The sequence below is a fragment of the Zalophus californianus genome, chromosome 7, assembly GCF_009762305.2.
Source record: "Zalophus californianus isolate mZalCal1 chromosome 7, mZalCal1.pri.v2, whole genome shotgun sequence".
Taxonomy (NCBI): domain Eukaryota; kingdom Metazoa; phylum Chordata; class Mammalia; order Carnivora; family Otariidae; genus Zalophus; species Zalophus californianus.
This window is the reverse complement of record NC_045601.1, coordinates 52,230,475-52,249,398: the sequence shown is the minus strand read 5'-3', so window position 1 is coordinate 52,249,398 and position 18,924 is coordinate 52,230,475. Positions and strand designations below refer to the sequence as shown.

At 39.3% G+C, this 18,924-nt stretch overlaps 1 protein-coding gene across 3 annotated transcripts in view; it reads right to left on the bottom strand.

Annotated features, from left to right (window-relative positions):
- Nucleotides 1-15,011: 15,011 nt before the first annotated feature.
- Nucleotides 15,012-18,924, bottom strand: part of SESN1 (sestrin 1) — a 113,355-nt gene continuing 109,442 nt past the window's right edge. For all 3 annotated transcript variants that reach the window (XM_027602052.1, XM_027602049.1, XM_027602050.1), the window contains 3 exons: nt 18,133-18,323; nt 16,734-16,878; nt 15,012-16,157 (listed from right to left, as the gene is read on the bottom strand). In XM_027602052.1, coding sequence (XP_027457853.1) covers nt 16,071-16,157; nt 16,734-16,878; nt 18,133-18,323 — 423 coding nt within the window. In that variant the 3' untranslated portion in view covers nt 15,012-16,070. The remainder of the gene's footprint in view (nt 16,158-16,733; nt 16,879-18,132; nt 18,324-18,924) is intronic.

The following is an 18,924-nucleotide window of genomic DNA, read 5'->3' as shown; positions in this document are numbered from 1 at the left end:
GAAAGTGTTTGTGCAGCTCCAGCCCCGCAGGTGGCTCTATGTTTATGTTGGGGGCAAGGGGAGGAAAATGGCACTTGCCAGCTCCCTTGTTTTCGAAGAAGTACCCCAACATGTTCCAAAAGCAGTATGAACTGATCTGTCTCCTGTTGGCCCCCAGCATTGTGTAAACTGCTGTTTTTATGTTACCTCTCCACATAGGCTGCTGTCTCTTTAAGGGTGGTGGCCCAGCTATCACTTGCCCTCTTGGCTTGCCCAGTGCTGAGTCAGCTGTACTTTTAGAGCTCCATGTTTCAAGTCCCACTGTTTTGTTTTGTTTTAAATGACAGCTTTATTGAGATATAATTCACATACCATAAAATTCATCCTTTTAAAGTGTACAATTCAGCAGTGTCTTTTTTTTTTTAATTCTTTATTTAAATTCAATTTAGCTAACATATACTGTAGTAGTAGTTTCAGGGGTAGAATTTAGTGAATCATCAGTTGCATAGAACACCCAGTGCTCATTCCATCAAGTGCCCTCCTTAATGTCCATCACCCAATTATCCCTAGCCCCCCACTTCGCCTCCAGCAACCCTGTTTGTTTGCTAGAGTTCAGCATCTCTTATGGTTTGCCTCCCTCTCTATTTTCATCTTATTTTATTTTTCCTTTCCTTCCCCTATGTTCATCTGTTTTGTTTCTTAAATTCCATATATGAGTGAGATCATATGGTAATTGTCTTTTCTTACTAGTTTATTTTGCTTAGTATAATACCCTCTAGTTCCATCTACATTGTTGCAAGTGGAAGATTTCATTCTTTTTGATGGCTGAGTAATATTCCTGTGTGTGTGTGTGTGTGTGTGTGTGTGTGTGTGTGTGTGTGTGTGTGTGTATGTGTATGACATCTCCTTTATTCATTCATCTGTTGATGGACATCTGGGCCCTTTCCATGGTTTTTGCTATTGTGGACATTGCTACTATAACCATTGGGGTGCAGGTGTCCCTTTGGATCAGTACATTTCTATCTTTGGATAAATACCTAGTAGTGCAATTGCTGGATCCTAGGGTAGCTTTATTTTCAACCTTTTGAGGAACCTCCATACTGTTCTCCAGAGTGGCTATACCAGCTTGCATTCCCACCAACAGTGTAGGAGGGCTCCCCTTTCTCCACATCCTCACCAACATCTGTTGTTTCCTGAGTTGTTCATTTTAACCATTCTGACTGGTGTGAGCTGCTATCTCATTGTGGTTTTGATTTGCATCTCCCTGATGCCGAGTGATGTTGAGCATTTTCTCATGTGTCTGTTGGCCATTTGTATATCTTCTTTGGAGAAATGTCTGTTCATGTCTTCTGCCCATTTCTTGACTGGATTTTTTGTTTTTTGGTGTTGAGTTTGATAAATTCTTTATAGATTTTTGGATACTAGCCCTTTATCTGATAAGACACAAGTCCCACTGGTTTTACAAACTCACAGAATTCAGCCTCTCTGGGCTTTTATTTATTTATTTTTTTAAGTAGGCTCCATGCTCAATGTGGGGCTCAAACTCATGACCCTGAGATCAAGAGTCCCCTGTTCCACTGATTGAGCCAGCCAGGTGCCTGTGCCCCTCTGGTTTTTAAAGCCAAATGTTATGGGGATTAGTCTTCCCCATGTGAGCTGTCTGGTATGAGGGCCTGTTTCTGTCTTCTTTGTACATGCACCTTCCTCCCTCCTGTGGACAGCCTTCCTCCACCTTTCTGACCTTCCTAACCTTTCAGAAGCAGCTTTTCTATATTTAGTTGTGGAATTTGTTCTGCCAGTCTTCTGACCACTCTCTGGTTTGTTGACTTGGATGTGGATGATATCTATTTGAAAATGTGGGATAGAGTGAGGTCAGGGTCCTCCCACTCCACCATCTTCCCAAGCTCCTCTCTTGTAATGTCTTTGTCTGGCTTTGGCATCAGGATAATGCTGGCCTCCAAATGAGTTTGGGAGTGCTCCCACCTGTTCAATTTTTTGGACGAGTTTAAGAATTAGTGTTAATTCTTTAAATGTTTGGTAGAATTCTCCAGTGACACTATTTGATCTTGGGCTTTGTTGGGAGGTTTTTGATTACTGATTCAGTCTCCTTAGTAGATATAGGTCTGTTCAGATTTTCTATTTCTTCATGAGTCAGTCTTCGTAGGTTGTATGTTTCCAAATTGTCCAATTTGTTGGCATAGAGTTGTTCATAGTATTTTCTTGTAATACTTTTTTGTTATATTGGTTGTAATATCCCCTTTTTCTTTTCTGATTTTACTTGAGTCTTCTTTCTTAATCTAGTTAAGGTTTGTCAATTTTGTTCTTTTCAAATAACTCTTAGCTTTTATTTTTTTCCCCTCCCTTCCCCCCACAGTCTGTTTCATTTATTTCTGCTCTAAGTCTTATTTCCTTCCTTCAGCAAGCTTTGGTTTAGATCGTTTTTCTTTATCTAGTTCCTTGAAGTGTGAAGTTAGAGTGTTGATTTGAGATCTTTTCTCTTTAATATAAGGGTTTATAGCTATACACTTCTTAGCACTACATCCCGTAAGATTTGGTATGTTGTGTTTTGTTTTTTTTTAAAGATTTTATTTATTCATTTGCGAGAGAGACAGAGAGAGAACAAGCAGGGGGAGAGGCAGAGGGAGAGGGAGAAGCAGACTCCCTGCTGAGCAAGGAGCCCGATGCGGGGCTCGATCCCAGGACCCTGGGATCATGACCTGAGCCGAAGGCAGATGCTTAACCATCTGAGCCACCCAGGCGCCCAGTATATTGTGTTTTCATTCTAATTTGTCTTGAGGTATTTTCTAATTGCTTTTGTGATTTCTTCTTTGATGCACTGGTTTGAGAATGTGTTTAATTTCCACATATTTGTGGACTTTCCAAATCTGATTTCTAGTTTTATTCCATTGTGATCAAAAAGTTACTCTGATTTAAATTTTTAAAAATTTTGTTAAGACTTGTTCTGTGGCCTGTGTTCAATCCTGGAGAATATTCCATATGCACCTAAGAATGTGCAGTCTGTTGTTGCACAGAGAGCGTTCTGTAAATTTTTGATAGGTCCAGTTAGTCTGTAAGTGTTGTCCAAATCCTGTTTCCCTAGTCATCTTCTGGTTGTTTTACCCATTATTAAAAGTGAGTTATTGGATCTCCTACTATTATTGTGTTGCTATTTCTCTCTTCAATTCTGTTGTTTGCTTCATATATTTAGGTGCTATTGTATTTGTTGCGTATACAATTGTTCTATTTTCATGGTGAACTGACTGCCTTGTCTGATAGTAGTATAGCTCCCTCTACTCTCTTTTGTTTACCATTTGCATAAAATTTCTTTTTCCATTCTTTCACTTTCAGCCTGTATGTGTCCTTAGACCTAAAGTTAGTCTTTTATAGATAGCATATAGTTAGATACTCTTTTTTATGTTATCTATTGAGCCAATCTATGTCTTTTGGGGAATTCGATGCATTTGCATTTAATATAATTACTGATGGGGAAGGAATTACTATTGACATTTTGTTAACTGTTTTCTGTATGTTTTGTAGCTTTTTTTGGTCCCTCATTTCCCTTTGTTTCATTAAATTTTTTGTAGTAACCTTTGATGTCCTTCTCATTTCTTTTTGTGTAAATTCTAGACATATTTTCTTTGTGGTCACTATGGGGATTATACAAAAAAAGTCTTAGTTATAAAAGTTTATTTTAAACTGGTATCTTGAATTACATACAAAAACTCCACTCCTTTACATTTCTGGCCACCCCCACTTTGTTACTGATGTCACAAATTATATCTTTATATATCTTGTATCCATTAACATAGATTTGTATTTTTTATGCTTTTGTCTTTTGAATTCTATACAAGAACTAAAAGTGGGTTTGTGTGCTCAAATTACAATAATACAGGTTTCTGTATTTGTCACATATTTACTGTTGTCAGATTTTATATTTTCATATGGCCAAGCATTGCTCTGTAGCATCCTTTTGTTTCAACCTAAAGGATTTACTTTAGCATTTCTTGTAGGGCGGGTCTAGTGATAATAAATTCCCTCAGATAAATTCTGGGAAAGTCCTAATTTGTCTCCTATTTGATACGGTATTCTTAGTTGGTAGTTTTTTCCTTTCAGCACTTAGAATATGTCATTCTGCTCTCTAGCCGATAGTTTTTTTTTCTTTTTTAAAGTAATCTCTATACCCAATATGGGGCTTAGGTTCATAACCCTGAGATCAAGAGTCGCATGCTCCCCCCCACTGAGCCAGTGATGTGCCCTTCTGGCCTATAAGGTTTATGCTGAGAAACCTGTTGAAATCTTGTAGATGCTCCCTTGTACAAGGCAACTTTCAGGCTTTTTTTCTTTGACTTTCATCAGTTTGATAATAATGTGTCCCACTGTGGGTTTCTTTGGATTTTTCTTAGAATTTGTTGAACTTCTTGAATTAGTATGCCCATTTCTTTCCTCAAATTTGGTAAATTTTCATTCATTTTTCCTCTAAATAAATTCTCTGCTTCTTTTGCTCTCTCTTCTCCAATAATGTATATTGACCTGCTTGATGATGCCCTGTAAGTCCCTTAGGCTCTCTGCACTTCATTTTTCTTTTTGTCTCCCTGACATGATAACATCAAATAACCTGTCTCCAGGGTTGCTGGTTCTTTCTTCTGTCTGATCAAGTTTCCTATTGAGCTCCTCTAGTGAATTTTTCAATTCAATTATTTTCTTCAGCTCAGAATTTGTTCTTTATAGTTTGTCTCTTTGACAACAATCTCATCTTGTGTGTTTTCCTTATTTGTCAATCTTGTTTTCTTTTAGTTCATCGAGTATCTTTAAGGCAATTGTTTTAAATTCTTGCCAGTAAATTCAGAGATCTGCATTTCTTTAGGGTCAGTTTCTGGAGATTTTTGTGTTGTAGATTAGGCCATGTTCCCTTGTTTCTTTATATGTTTTGTGAACTTTGTTGGGACTTGGGCATTTGAAAAATAGTCACCTCTTTCAGCTTTTACAGACTGGCTTTGCCCATCAGCCTAGCTAGAAGTTCTGGAACCTCTCAAAACTTTTTTGGGGATGTATCCTGAGTTTGTGTGTGCAGTTTCATTTCAGGATATACATCTGCTTTTAACTGTTTGAATTTTCCTAAGAGGCTTGCCCCTGTTTCTTAGGACTTTTCTGTTTCAGTTTTTATTGTATCTGTTTGTACTCTCTTGCCACCTATGCAGTGCCTGCAAAAGTATAAACTCCATGCTGTTTTTTTTTTTTTAAAGATTTTATTTATTTGACAGAGACAGACAGTGAGAGCAGGAACACAAGCAGGGGGAGTGGGAGAGGGAGAAGCAGGCTTCCCGCGGAGCAGGGAGCCCGATGCGGGGCTCGATCCCAGGACCCTGGGATCATGACCTGTGCCGAAGGCAGCCGCTTAACGACTGAGCCACCCAGGTGCCCAAACTCCATGCTGTTCTAATGCACTGGTGTGCTCACTTCTGTTTTCAGTGGCTTCTAATCAGCATCCAAACTATGCCACCACTCCCACTAGTGCTCCAAGTCAGGTCTCAAGCAGCCCCAAGACAAACCAGAGTGTTGGACACAAGTTCTACCTTTTTCTTCCTGCCCTGAAGGAGGAGCCAAGAATTGGGACTTTATTTGCGCCATGCTGTGCCTATAGTAGAGAGAGGGGCTAGGATAAGCGTATTTCCATGAACTTTCCTACACTTTTTGGTATACCTTCCTTCTGGTTTTGTGTTTGCCTGGGTGCTGTAGCTCCCCAATTGGGTTCTAGAGTCTTCACAAAGGTATTTTGGTTCTGAGTGTTGTTGTTAACTCAGTGTCTCCATGGGAAACGAGGACCTGGAACTTCATTGGTGGTGTCACTTCCTATCCTTTTGGCTTTTGCTATCCCTTGACTGATACTCACTAGTCACAGATACGCCTTTCACAGTATCTTAATGATGGAAAACATGCTTATCCAACAAGTTTTATTTAAAACTAATTTGAAACACCTGAACCATTAGAAAAATAAAAATCTCTAAGCTTTTTTTTTCTTCTTTTTTTTCCTTTTTTATTGTTATGTTAATCACCATATATTACATCATTAGTTTTTGGTGCAGTGTTCCATGATTCATTGTTTGTTCATAACACCCAGTGCTCCATGCAGAACGTGCCCTCCTCAATACCCATCACCAGGCTAACCCATCCCCCTACCCCCCTCCCCTCTATAACCCTCAGTTTGTTTTTCAGAGTCCATCATCTCTCATGGTTCATGTCCCCCTCTGACATACTCCCCTTTTCTTCCTCTCCTGTTATCTTCTTCTTTTTCTTTTTTCTTAAAATATGTTGTGTTATTTGTTTCAGAAGTACAGATCTGTGATTCAACAGTCTTGCACAATTCACAGCGCTCACCATAGCACATACCCTCCCCAATGTCTATCACCCAGCCACCCCATCCCTCCCACCCCCAACCACTCCAGTAACACTCAGTTTGTTTCCTGAGATTAAGAATTCCTCATATCAGTGAGGTCATGTGATACATGTCTTTCTCTGATTGACTTATTTCACTCAGCATAACACCCTCCAGTTCCATCCACGTCATTGCAAATGGCAAGATCTCATTCCTATTGATGGCTGCATAATATTCCATTGTGTATATATACCACCTCTTCTTTATCCATTCATCTGTCGATGGACATCTTGGCTCTTTCCACAGTTTGGCTATTGTGGACATTGCTGCTATAAACATTGGGGTACACGTACCCCTTCGGGTCCCTACATTTGTATCTTTGTGGTAAATACCCAGTAGTGCAATTGCTGGATCGAACGGTAGCTCTAATTTCAACTGTTTGAGGAACCTCCATACTGTTTTCCAGAGGGGTGGCACCAGCTTGCATTCCCACCAACAGTGTAGGAGGGTTCCCCTTTCTCCACATCCCCGCCAACATCTGTCGTTCCCTGACTTGTTAATTTTAGCCATTCTGACGGGTGTGAGGTGGTATCTCATTGAGGTTTTGATTTGGATTTCCCTGATGCCGAGCGATGTTGAGCACTTTTTCATGTGCCTGTTGGCCATTTGGATGTCTTCTTTGGAGAAATGTCTGTTCATGTCTTCTGCCCATTTCTTGATTGGATTATTTGTTCTTTGGGTGTTGAGTTTGATAAGTTCTTTATAGATTTTGGATACTAGCCCTTTATCTGATATGTCATTTGCAAATATTTTCTCCCATTCTGTTCGGTTGTCTTCTGGTTTTGTGGACTGTTTCTTTTGCTGTGCAAAAGCTTTTTATTTTGATGAAATCCCAATAGTTCATTTTTGCCCTGGCTTCCCGTGCTTTTGGCGATGTTTCTAGGAAGAAGTTGCTGCGGCTAAGGTCGAAAAGGTTGCTACCTGTGTTCTCCTTTAGGATTTGGATGGACTCCTGTCTCACGTTTAGGTCTTTCAACCATTTGGAGTCTATTTTTGTGTGTGGTGTAAGGAAATGGTCCAGTTTCATTCTTCTGCATGTGGCTGTCCAATTTTCCCAACACCATTTGTTAAAGATACTGTCTTTTTGCCATTGGACATTCTTTCCTGCTTTGTCAAAAATAAGTTGACCATAGAGTTGAGGGTCCATTTCTGGGCTCTCGATTCTGTTCCATTGGTCTATGTGTCTGTTTTTGTGCTAGTACCATACTGTCTTGATGATGACAGCTTTGTAATAGAGCTGGAAGTCCGGAATTGTGATGCTGCCAGCTTTGCCTTTCTTTTTCAGTATTCCTCTGGCTATTCTGGGTCTCTTCTGGTTCCATACAAATTTTAGGATTATTTGTTCCATTTCTTTGAAAAAAGTGGATGGTATTTTGATGGGGATTGCATTGAATGTGTAGATTGCTCTAGGTAGCATTGACATCTTCACAATGTTGATTCTCCCAATCCATGAGCATGGAACGTTTTTCCATTTCTTTGTGTCTTCTTCAATTTCTTTCATGAGTATTTTATAGTTTTCTGAGTACAGATCCTTTGCCTCTTTGATTAGATTTATTCCTAGGTATCTAATGGTTTTGGGTGCAATTGTAAATGGGATCGACTCCTTGATTTGTCTCTCTTCTGTCTTGTTGTTGGTGTATAGGAATGCCACTGATTTCTGTGCATTGATTTTATATCCTGCTACTTTACTGAATTCCTGTATGAGTTCTAGGAGTTTTGGGGTGGAGTCTTTTGGGTTGTCCACATACAGTATCATATCATCTGCAAAGAGTGAGAGTTTGACTTCCTCTTTGCCGATTTGGATGCCTTTGATTTCTTTTTGTTGTCTGATTGCTGTGGCTAGGACTTCTAATACTATGTTGAATAGCAGTGGTGATAGTGGACATCCCTGCCGCGTTCCTGACCTTAGGGGAAAGGGTCTCAGCCTTTCCCCATTGAGAATGATATTCGCTGTAGGTTTTTCATAGATGGCTTTTATGATATTGAGGTATGTACCCTCTATCCCTATACTCTGAAGAGTTTTGATCAAGAAAGGATGTTGTACTTTGTCAAATGCTTTTTCTGCATCTATTGAGAGGATCATATGATTCTTGCTCTTTCTTTTGTTAATGTATTGTATCACGTTGATTGATTTGCGGATGTTGAACCAGCCTTGCAGCCCAGGAATAAATCCCACTTGGTCATGGTGAATAATCCTTTTAATGTACTGTTGGATCCTATTGGCTAGTATTTTGGTGAGAATTTTTGCGTCCATGTTCATCAAAGATATTGGTCTGTAATTCTCTTTTTTGATGGGGTCTTTGTCTGGTTTTGGGATCAAGGTAATGCTGGCCTCATAAAATGAGTTTGGAAGTTTCCCTTCCATTTCTATTTTTTGGAACAGTTTCAGGAGAATAGGTATTAATTCTTCTTGAAATGTCTGATAGAATTCCCCTGGGAAGCCATCTGGCCCTGGGCTTTTGTTTCTTGGGAAATTTTTGATGACTGCTTCAATTTCCTTAGTAGTTATAGGTCTGTTCAGGTTTTCTATTTCTTCCTGGTTCAATTTTGGTAGTTGATACATCTCTAGGAATGCACCCATTTCTTCCAGGTTATCTAATTTGCTGGCATAGAGTTGTCATAATATGTTCTTATAATTGTTTGTATTTCTTTGGTGTTGGTTGTGATCTCTCCTCTTTCATTCATGATTTTGTTGATTTGGGTCATTTCTCTTTTCTTTTTGATCAGTCTGGCCAGGGGTTTATCAATCTTGTTAATTCTTTCAAAGAACCAGCTTTTTTTTTTTTTTTTCGTTGATCTGTTCTACTGTTCTTTTGGTTTCTAGTTCATTGATTTCTGCTCTGATCTTTATGATTTCTCTTCTCCTGCTGGGTTTAGGCTTTATTTGCTGTTCTTTCTCCAGCTCCTTTAGGTGTAGGGTTAGGTTGTGTATTTGAGACCTTTCTTGTTTCTTAAGAAAGACTTGTATTGCTATATACTTTCCTCTCAGGACTGCCTTTGCTGTATCCCAAAGATTTTGAACAGTTGTGTTTTCATTTTCATTGGTTTCCATGAATTTTTTTAATTCTTCTTTAATTTCCTGGTTGACCCATTCATTCTTTAGTAGGATGCTCTTTAGCCTCCATGTATTTGAGTTCTTTCCGACTTTCCTCTTGTGGTTGAGGTCTAGTTTCAAAGCATTGTGGTCTGAAAATATGCAGGGAATGATCCCAATCTTTTGGTACCGATTGAGACCTGATTTGTGACCTAGGATGTGATCAATTCTGGAGAATGTTCCATGGGCTCTAGAGAAGAATGTGTATTCCGTTGCTTTGGGATGGAATGTTCTGAATATGTCTGTGAAGTCCATTTGGTCCAGTGTGTCATTTAAAGTCTTTATTTCCTTGTTGATCTTTTGCTTAGATGATCTGTCCATTTCAGTCAGGGGGGTGTTAAAGTCCCCCACTTTAATATTTAATATTAAATTTAATATTATTGTATTGTTGTCAATGTGTTTCTTTGCTTTTGTTATTAATTGCCTTATATAATTGGCTGCTCCCATGTTCGGGGCATAGATATTTACAATTGTTAGATCTTCTTGTTGGATAGACCCTTTAAGTAGGATATAGTGTCCTTCCTCATCTCTTATTACAGTCTTTGTTTTAAAATCTAGTTTGTCTGATATAAGGATTGCCACCCCAGCTTTCTTTTGGTGTCCATTAGCATGGTAAATGATTTTCCACCCCCTCACTTTCAATCTGGGGGTGTCTTTGGGTCTAAAATGAGTCTCTTGCAGACAGCATATTGATGGGTCTTGTTTTTTAATCCAATCTGATAGCCTGTGTCTTTTGATTGGGGCATTTAGCCCATTTACATTCAGGGTAACTATTGAAAGGTATGACTTTAGTGCCATTGTATTACCTGTAAGGTGACTGTTAACTGTCTGTTGTCTGTGTTCGTTTCTGCTCTTTGCTGCTTTTAGGTTCTCTCTTTGCTTAGAGGACCCCTCTCAATATTTCTTGGAGGGCTGGTTTCGTGTTTGCAAATTCCTTTAGTTTTTGTTTGTTCTGGAAGCTTTTTATCTCTCCTTCTATTTTCAATGATAGCCTAGCTGGATATAGTATTCTTGGCTGCATATTTTTCTCGTTTAGTGCTCTGAAGATATCTTGCCAGTCCTTTCTGGCCTGCCAGGTCTCTGTGGATAGGTCTGTTGCCAATCTAATGTTTCTACCATTGTAGGTTACATATCTCTTCTCCCGAGCTGCTTTCAGGATTTTCTCTTTGTCACTGAGACTCGTAAGTTTTACTATTAGATGTCAGGGTGTTGACCTATTATTATTGATTTTGAGAGGGGTTCTCTGTGCCTCCTGGATTTTAATGCCTGTTTCCTTCCTCACATTAGGGAAGTTCTCTGCTATAATTTGCTCCAATATACCTTCTGCCCCCCTCTCTCTCTCTTCTTCTTCTGGGATCCCAATTATTCTAATGTTGTTTCGTCTTATCATATCACTTATCTCTCGAATTCTGACCTCGTGATCCTGTAGTTGTTTCTCTCTCTTTTTCTCAGCCTCTTTATTTTCCATCATTTGGTCTTCTATATCGCTGATTCTCTCTTCTGCCTCATTTATCCTAGCATTTAGTGCCCCCATTTTTGATTGCACTTCATCAATAGCCTTTTTGATTTCGATTTGGTTAGATTTTAGTTCTTTTATTTCTCCAGAAAGGGTTTCTCTAATAACTTCCACGCTTTTTTCAAGCCCAGCTAGTATCTTTAAAGTCATGATTCTGAACTCTTGGTCCGACATCGTACTAATGTCCGTATTGAGTAGGTCCCTGGCTGACGGTAGTACCTCTTGTTCTTTTTGCTGAGGTGATTTCTTTCGTCTTGTCATTTTGTCCAGAGGAGAATAGATGAATGAGAGAACAAAATGCTAACAGGTTTACAACGTCCCCAGGAAATATACTGTATACAAATCAGAAAAGACCTGAAACCAGGGGAAAAGAAAGGGAAAGAAAGAAAAAAGAAAAAGAAAAAAAAAAGAAAAAAAAAGATAAAAACAAAAACAAAACAGTACAAAAAAAGCAGAATATGATCAAATATGATCAGGCTAGTGCATAGATCAGTGCCACACACTAGATTTTGGGCGTATTTTGGTCTGTTAGAAAAAAGTGCCTCCTAAAATTTTAAAGGAAGAAAGACATATATGTACAAAATAAGGGTTGATACAATGAAGGGATGGAAGATGACTGTAAAGATGAAAGTTATAAAAGATTTTATAAAAGGACTTGGTAAGATAAGTTGTTTGAAAAAAGAAAGAAGATTTAGGGGAAAAAAAAAGGGAAAAAGGGAGAGAATGTGATCAGGCAGGAGACTAGAACAAAGCCATACACTAGTGATTTAGGGTATATTTTGATCTGTTAGAAGAAACTGTACCTCAAAATTTTGAGAGAACAACTTATATATATATATGCCAAAAATAAGGGTAACTACTATGAAGGGATAAAATATGACTCTAAAAATGAAAAATAAAAAATTTTTTTTTTTTAAAAAAAGGGATTGATAAGATGTTGGTTGAAAAAGGGAAAAAGAAAAATAAAAAGTCAACAAAAATTAACTTCGATGAAATAATGGATCATGGTAGAAAAAAAAAAAAAAAGCCATGAATCTATGTGCAGTATTCCCCTAGCGCTGGAGTTCTCCCATTCTCCTTGATCGATCAACTTGGTCTTGGCTTGCTGGCTGTTTGTGCTGATCTTCTGGGGGAGGGGCCTGTTGCTGTGGTTTCCAAATGTCTTTGCCGGAGGCGGAATTGCCCCGCCTTTGTCGGTCCGGGCTAAGGAAGCTGCTCCGGTTTGCTCTCAGAGCTTTTGTTCCCTGCAAGCTCTCGGTACAGCTTTGGAGGACCAGGGCAGAAATGGTAGCCTCCCAATCTCCACCCGGAGGAGCTGAGAACTCGGGGCCCCGCTCCTCAGTGCGCCCCCCAGAGAAAAGCAGTCACTTCCATGTCCCCGGTCTCCGGCCGCACTCCGTGCTCACCCGGCCTGTGATCGAGCGTTTCTATCTCTGGCACCCGACCCCGCACGGAGTCTCCAAACCCAGCAGATCCCTGCAGTGCGTTCCCGCACCGCTCCTCCCCGGGAAGGAAGGGGAGTCTCCCCGGATCTGCTGCTTGTTGGGTCCCTGCTGGGGGAGCCGTGCCCCGACTGGGCCGCAGATCACAGTTTATGGCAACCCCGAGCTGAGAGCCCGCGACTCTGCTCCGTCTCTGCAGCCGGCTTCCCCGCTCTGATACCTGGGAGCTCTGGCGCACTCAGGCACCCCCGTTCTCTCTGTGACCCCAAGGGTCCTGAGACCACACTGTCCCGGGAGGATTCCACCCCCCGCTTAGCCACTGCAGCGACGTCCCTCCGCCGAGCCAACTTCTAAAAGGTCCGATTTTGTGCTCCGCGGCTCTATCACTTGCCAGAAGCGGCCGGCGGAGGCCCCTCCCCCGCCGTCTATCCTCCCGAATATAGCCTCGGATTCACTTCTCCGCATGCCCTACCTTCCAGTAAGTGGTCGCTTCTCTGTTCAGAGAGTTGTTGCTACTCTCCTGTTCGATCTCCTGTTGAGTTCATAGGTGTTCAGAATGGTTTGATCCCTATTCAGCTGAATTCCTGAGACCAGACGAAATCTAGGTCTCCTACTCCTCCGCCATCTTGCTCCGCCCCCCAAAATCTCTAAGCTTTTAAGTGAATTTGAAATTACCACCATTTATATGAAGATAAACTTAAAAATTATGGTAAATACAGCTGTATTTGGAATTTAATTCTTATAGTAAGAGATACTGAGTTAAATTTGGCCTAATAAAAAATTTCCCCAATTTTTACCACAAAACCTCTGATTAAAAAAAAAATTGAACCTTGGAAACCTCAACCAGAAATCTTTTCATGATTTCAGTAATTTTCCTCTCGTGGGGGAGGGTTTTGGTATTCCATATTCTATTTTACCTTCCTCAATTATTTTGTCAACTCTTAGTTTAAAAGATTATAGTAACATTACAAATCCTGTGTGTTTAATTTTGAGAAAACAGTCCGAGTAACAGGAAACACCTGTTCAATGAGAGGTGCTGAAACATCAACTTTGTATCACAGGCGTGCCTTTATTACTTTAGGTATAAGCATAATTTTTTACTTGTTAAAAGTTTTCATTTCAACATGTGATTTCTAAGTGATTCTGTAAGCTTCAGCAGACTAAGATAATACATTCAGCTGATCTTGTTTTGTGATCATCCTATTACTGATTAGAACCTCTAGTAGAAATTTTGTATTTTTAAGAAAAAGTGTAAAGAACCAAAACCAGAATAAGTAAAAATTTAACTATATCCAGTGTACCCTTACTTACTGGGTTCACCTGTATTGCTGTAACTCAGCAGCAGACAAAATGGCAAAGGCATGATGCAAATTCATTGGGTAGGACCATGTATATATTATTGTAAGCTAATTAGAAATGGACTTATGTTTCTTTAGATATAAAATATATTGATAACAATAGTCTTGTCTTCTCACCAGGATATGTAACTCTGAAGGCAGGAACCACTTCTATTTAAAGTTGTGCCTCCCTACTCTCATCCATAATTATAAATTTGTAGGCTAGTGGTCGAGCTCAAATGTTTTGATGAGTAACAGTTATTACAACAGCTTTGATTAAATTTAGAGCTCGATTTAATGATTTGATTTAAATTTGACAGTATCTTTTTGTTCTGTTGTCAAATTAGTCTTTGTTTCTAATAATTCTTTTTAAGATCTTATTTTTTAAGTGATCTCTACACCCAATGTGGGGCTTGAACTTACAACTCCAAGACTGAGTCACATGCTCAACCAACTTTTATTTAAGGGGGTGGGAGAGAAGTTTAATACATTCACCAAATTAAAGGACAACATACTGTAGATACTTTAGAAATCTAAACAAAATGTGAGGTGACCAACTAGTGAAATTCTCCAAATTTTGGTTAAGATTATTTTACAGTAATAGAATAACACCCATGCCTCCTTTTCTAAAAATTACAGCCAAAATAACTGAATACAATTCTAATTCATTTTTAAAAAAGATTTGAGAGAGCGAGCACGAGTTGGGGGGGAGGCAGAGGGACAGGGACAGACTCCCTGCCACGCTGGGAGCCTGATGTTGGGCTCGATCCCAGGCCCCGAGAAAGTCGGATGCTTAGCCACCTGAGCCATCCAGGCACCCCCAACAATTCTCATACTAGCTTACATTCAGTATTAAACTGTGCGAACTGTCCTACATGGCAAGGTTCAACAGGTCTATAGATCAATTATTATGTGGGCCTGAGCCAGCCCAGTGTCCCTTGTTTCTGATAATTCTTATTTGAACTCTAAAACCTCTCAGTTCAAAAGGGACAAGGCATGAGACCATAAAATAGTCTTAGATAAGATCGTGAAGGTGCACTCTTCTTTGTAACCTTTAAAAGGACATTAAGAGTTTGCTGTATAATAGTCTCTCATCTGATTAGAGCATTATTTAAGTGTGAATCTACTTGGCTAATAAAAGTAAATAGAAACTCAGAATGGTAACTGGTGATGAAGTCATGACCTAAGAGCTTGAGACAGCACATAAAACTGGAGAAAAAAATGATTCTTTATTGAAAAATACCAATAATACTGACAGACTTCAAAAGCAATTCACGCTTCCAGAATACAAAGTATACTTAATACATTTTTTCAAATATTTTTGCATTTCAAAGTTAGCATTTTTGTAAATCAAATTTGATAACCTGACTAAAAATACTTTTCCAGCTTTATTATTTTAAGAGCTGCACAATCTTTAAAGTAGGGACCATGAGGTGAGCAGGAGCAGAGGGGCAGAATGCACCGGGGACTGCGCAGCAGTCTACAGCAACATTTCCCACAACTTCAGTGCTGGAAACAAAATACTGCACAAGACAGCTGCCCTCCAGTGTCAGAGAATCTTGGGAAACAGCATATCAAAAGATAGCTAGCTTTTCTTATAATTTATACACTTTCAGATTGGTTTTTGAAGAAAATCTTTAAGAATGCCACTGGAGTTTAATTCAACCAATGAAAGAAATGAACTGTTACCATCGAAATGGTCTTTGCCGAGCTGTAATAATTCTATGCTTTTTTAGATGCAAAAAATTAACACATATGCAAGTTTAATTCGAAACCACACAAATTAGGTATGTAGGCTCAGATAGTAGCAGTGTTCACTTTTATACTAATAGCGTAACTGGAACAGCCACTCTATTCATTCCACCAGCAGAAATAGCAGCACCAAGATCTAAAATTCTTTATGTATAAAAAGCTTATGTCATTATCCAAGTCCCATTCTTTGCATGCTCCAATTCTTGTTATTTAACATAAAAGCAACAGGATTTGGAGAGTTACTATTTGCTGTATTAAAACAGTTATACAGCATCTTGTACTGTCAAAAAGCAAAATACTGTGAATGGCAGCCCTTCTTCACAGCTCTACACTTGAAGCTGCCAAGCATTCACTGCTCGTGCCAGCAGTGGTATTTCCACAGTAACAGCAAAAACTAAAGGAATCATGGCACAATGGATTTCTGAATTTTTATCTACCATTGGTCCTGGGGCTTAGTACCATCCCCTTGTAGACTATGTCTGCTGATCATTCCTTTATCTTTAATGGAGGAAAGGCATCAGGTCATATAGCGGGTAATGGCTCTCAGAGCGTAGAGGAGTTCTGCTTGCATCCTAGCTTCTATAAGAAGCAGATTAACATGAACCTGAATATAAAACACAACATTATTTAAGGTACGGTTAAAAACATTCCCAGTTTTTCAGTGCGTATAATAAACCCCCATTTTCTGTGTGCTCTGAATAACTTAGAAGTCTTGACTTTGTCTCAAAATGAAAGCCATCTGATGTTCTTTTTGGATAGAATACCGGATCACATCTCTTCTTGGAAGTTTGTTACATTTCAGAAAATCTAGACATTGCTTTATTAGAATACCAACTTCCCCTGCCAAATCATCACTTAATAATTTAAAAAGATGGTTCAAAGACCAGAAATTTCTATCTTTAAACTACTAAAAAAGAGCTCCTGCAAAATAGTCATCTTTCTCCCAAGCAGTGACAGCCAGGCCAGCACTTCTGAATTGGGGCCAACCATCTGTCTTCCCTGTCTTTATTCTTTTACTCTAACACTATAATGAGGTTCCTTCCAAGGGATACTAGAGACATGTGCAGGAATGTTCTTCTCTGGATTGGAAGAGGTGATGAAAAGGATTTGAGGGCCGTTAGATTAGCTGGAGGAGAATGAGAATCACTAAGTTAAAGAGCAAACCACAATGGGTACATACCTTCTCAGAGTGCTTAAACTGCCTCCAGAAGCTATCATACATTCTTTTGGTAACTTTTTCGGGAGTGCAAACAACAGTTTTGATATAAACTTTAAAGCTACGGTCCAATAGCTGGTTAATTTCACCATAGTCATAGTCATCATATCTGTTAAAAGACAAAATGAGAATTATTATATTTTCAACATAGAGTCTGTTTCTTATGAAAAGTATGGACATTAATAGTAAATTCTTCTTCCCTCTCTGTGTAGGCAGCTCTGTCCTCCCAAATAACTGCTTTATAATGTTTAATTGGGGGTGGATGAGTGAATATGAAAGGGTAAGAAACAGAGAAGTTAGGGAGATGAACAGAAAAGTTTCCAGTGCCCAAGCAACAGTATATATTTATAATCATAAAGAAGCAAACACACTGAGGAAACTGTGGAAACAGTTTGAGTATTGCTGAAGTTAAGAATTCCACAAATTAAACAATGTTTAACTACTGCAATGATATATAGATGGTAATCCACTTGTGTAAATGAAAACAACTACAATTATCTCTTTTTTCCCTCATGTTTCCAGGAGTTTCTGGGATCAGATGAGCAAAAAAATGGTGGGGGGTTGGCAGACGATTATTCCAGAGGGAAGGATGAGCTATAGATGGCCTCACAGCATCCACACTTAGGATAGGCTGTTCTGCTTTAAGCCAAGATGGTTTACGCGCCCGTGTCTGCTCTGCCCCCATGGGTGACGGTTTCTAGAACAGCCAGGGACTAAAGTCTCTTATTTGGTATTCAGTGGAAAAGGAAAAAAGCTCTTGCAAAGCTGGCTCTACTGCTTTCTGGAGGCCGAGTCAACAGTCTGGTCACTGATAAAATGAATAGCAAAAGAAAGCCTGATTTTACAGCTAAAATAATCAGAAAGTCCTATAGTGTGGAGTTTGTGTGTATATTTTAGAGGGTGGTGTATATATATAATGGTTGCATTTCCTATTTAACATAATATGGCTGAATACCTAGCAGTCAGGACATGAAAGCTTTGCATTTTGATGGTATCATGGGAGTAGGTATTCTTCAGAAGGAGCTCGAGAATAGCTAGGAGAGCACTATAAGGGTATTAAGTTCCAAGAAGGAGATGGTATCAAAGATGTTTGGTGACAAACTTTTCCTCTATGCTCTAGGACCAGCTTGTGTGCCTTCCACTTCCCTGGAGGCATCTGTCATTTAACTCTTGTCAATATCCCTAACTCCCTCCTGCCTAGCTAGGACAGAGTGATTCATAAGCAGCATAAAAATAAGCTACTGGGGAAGGGATGGTTTTGAGTATTTGTATATGTGCTTCTGTGTGCGTGTGTGTTCCAAGCACCTGCATAATTGAGCCCAGGGGAGAAAATTTCTTTATAAACATAAGAAAACAGACTAACCTTATTCCAAACATGCAGTGAATATAGTTCCAAATAGCCCGTCTAAGCATTGAGGTATCGACATCTTTGTGCATTGCCATTGTATTATAAGTAAGATTGTAAGCAATGTGAAATTTTTCATCAATCAACTGTCCCACATCTGGATAAAGGCGATTTACTAAAGAATAACCATGGTCTTCCCAGCAATAGTCCTAAATACAGAAAATAGAACAAATGCAAGTAATTAAGATGTAGCCAAGTATAGTTCTATGTCTACTGCTCTGTCGTATGGTGAAATTACTGGCAGTTGGAATCCACTGCCTTTCCAGTGCCTCCTAGTTCCCAGCTTCACTTGCAGTATGCTCTGACGTTTTCATATTCTATATTGAAGCATGCAAAGCTTTTGTAACTCAGTGAGTTTAAAAACCCAAAGGAATTCCTTCTCTCTTACACACAGGCCACCCATTTTCATCTTTCTCTCACTCACTCCTCATTCAGCATCCAGAGGCAACCTATCTTGGGAGTCCTCTCTCCTTTTCCATCACTGCAGCTATTACAATGGTCCTCAAATTTTGTAAATTTTTAATTCAAAACCACCATCACTCATTCCTTTTCCTCATACCTCCTTTCTCTTAGCACTAAGTTTCCTAATTTGTTTTCCTACATTAAATCTTCCTGCTTCCTTTATTTCTACCTCAAGCAAAATAAGCCCCTACACTATTATGTTGCTCTCAATATTAATTTTCCTGGAACACCTCTTTGATATGCTATCACTCTGGTCCCAAAACCTACAAACCTGACCAATTTTAAACT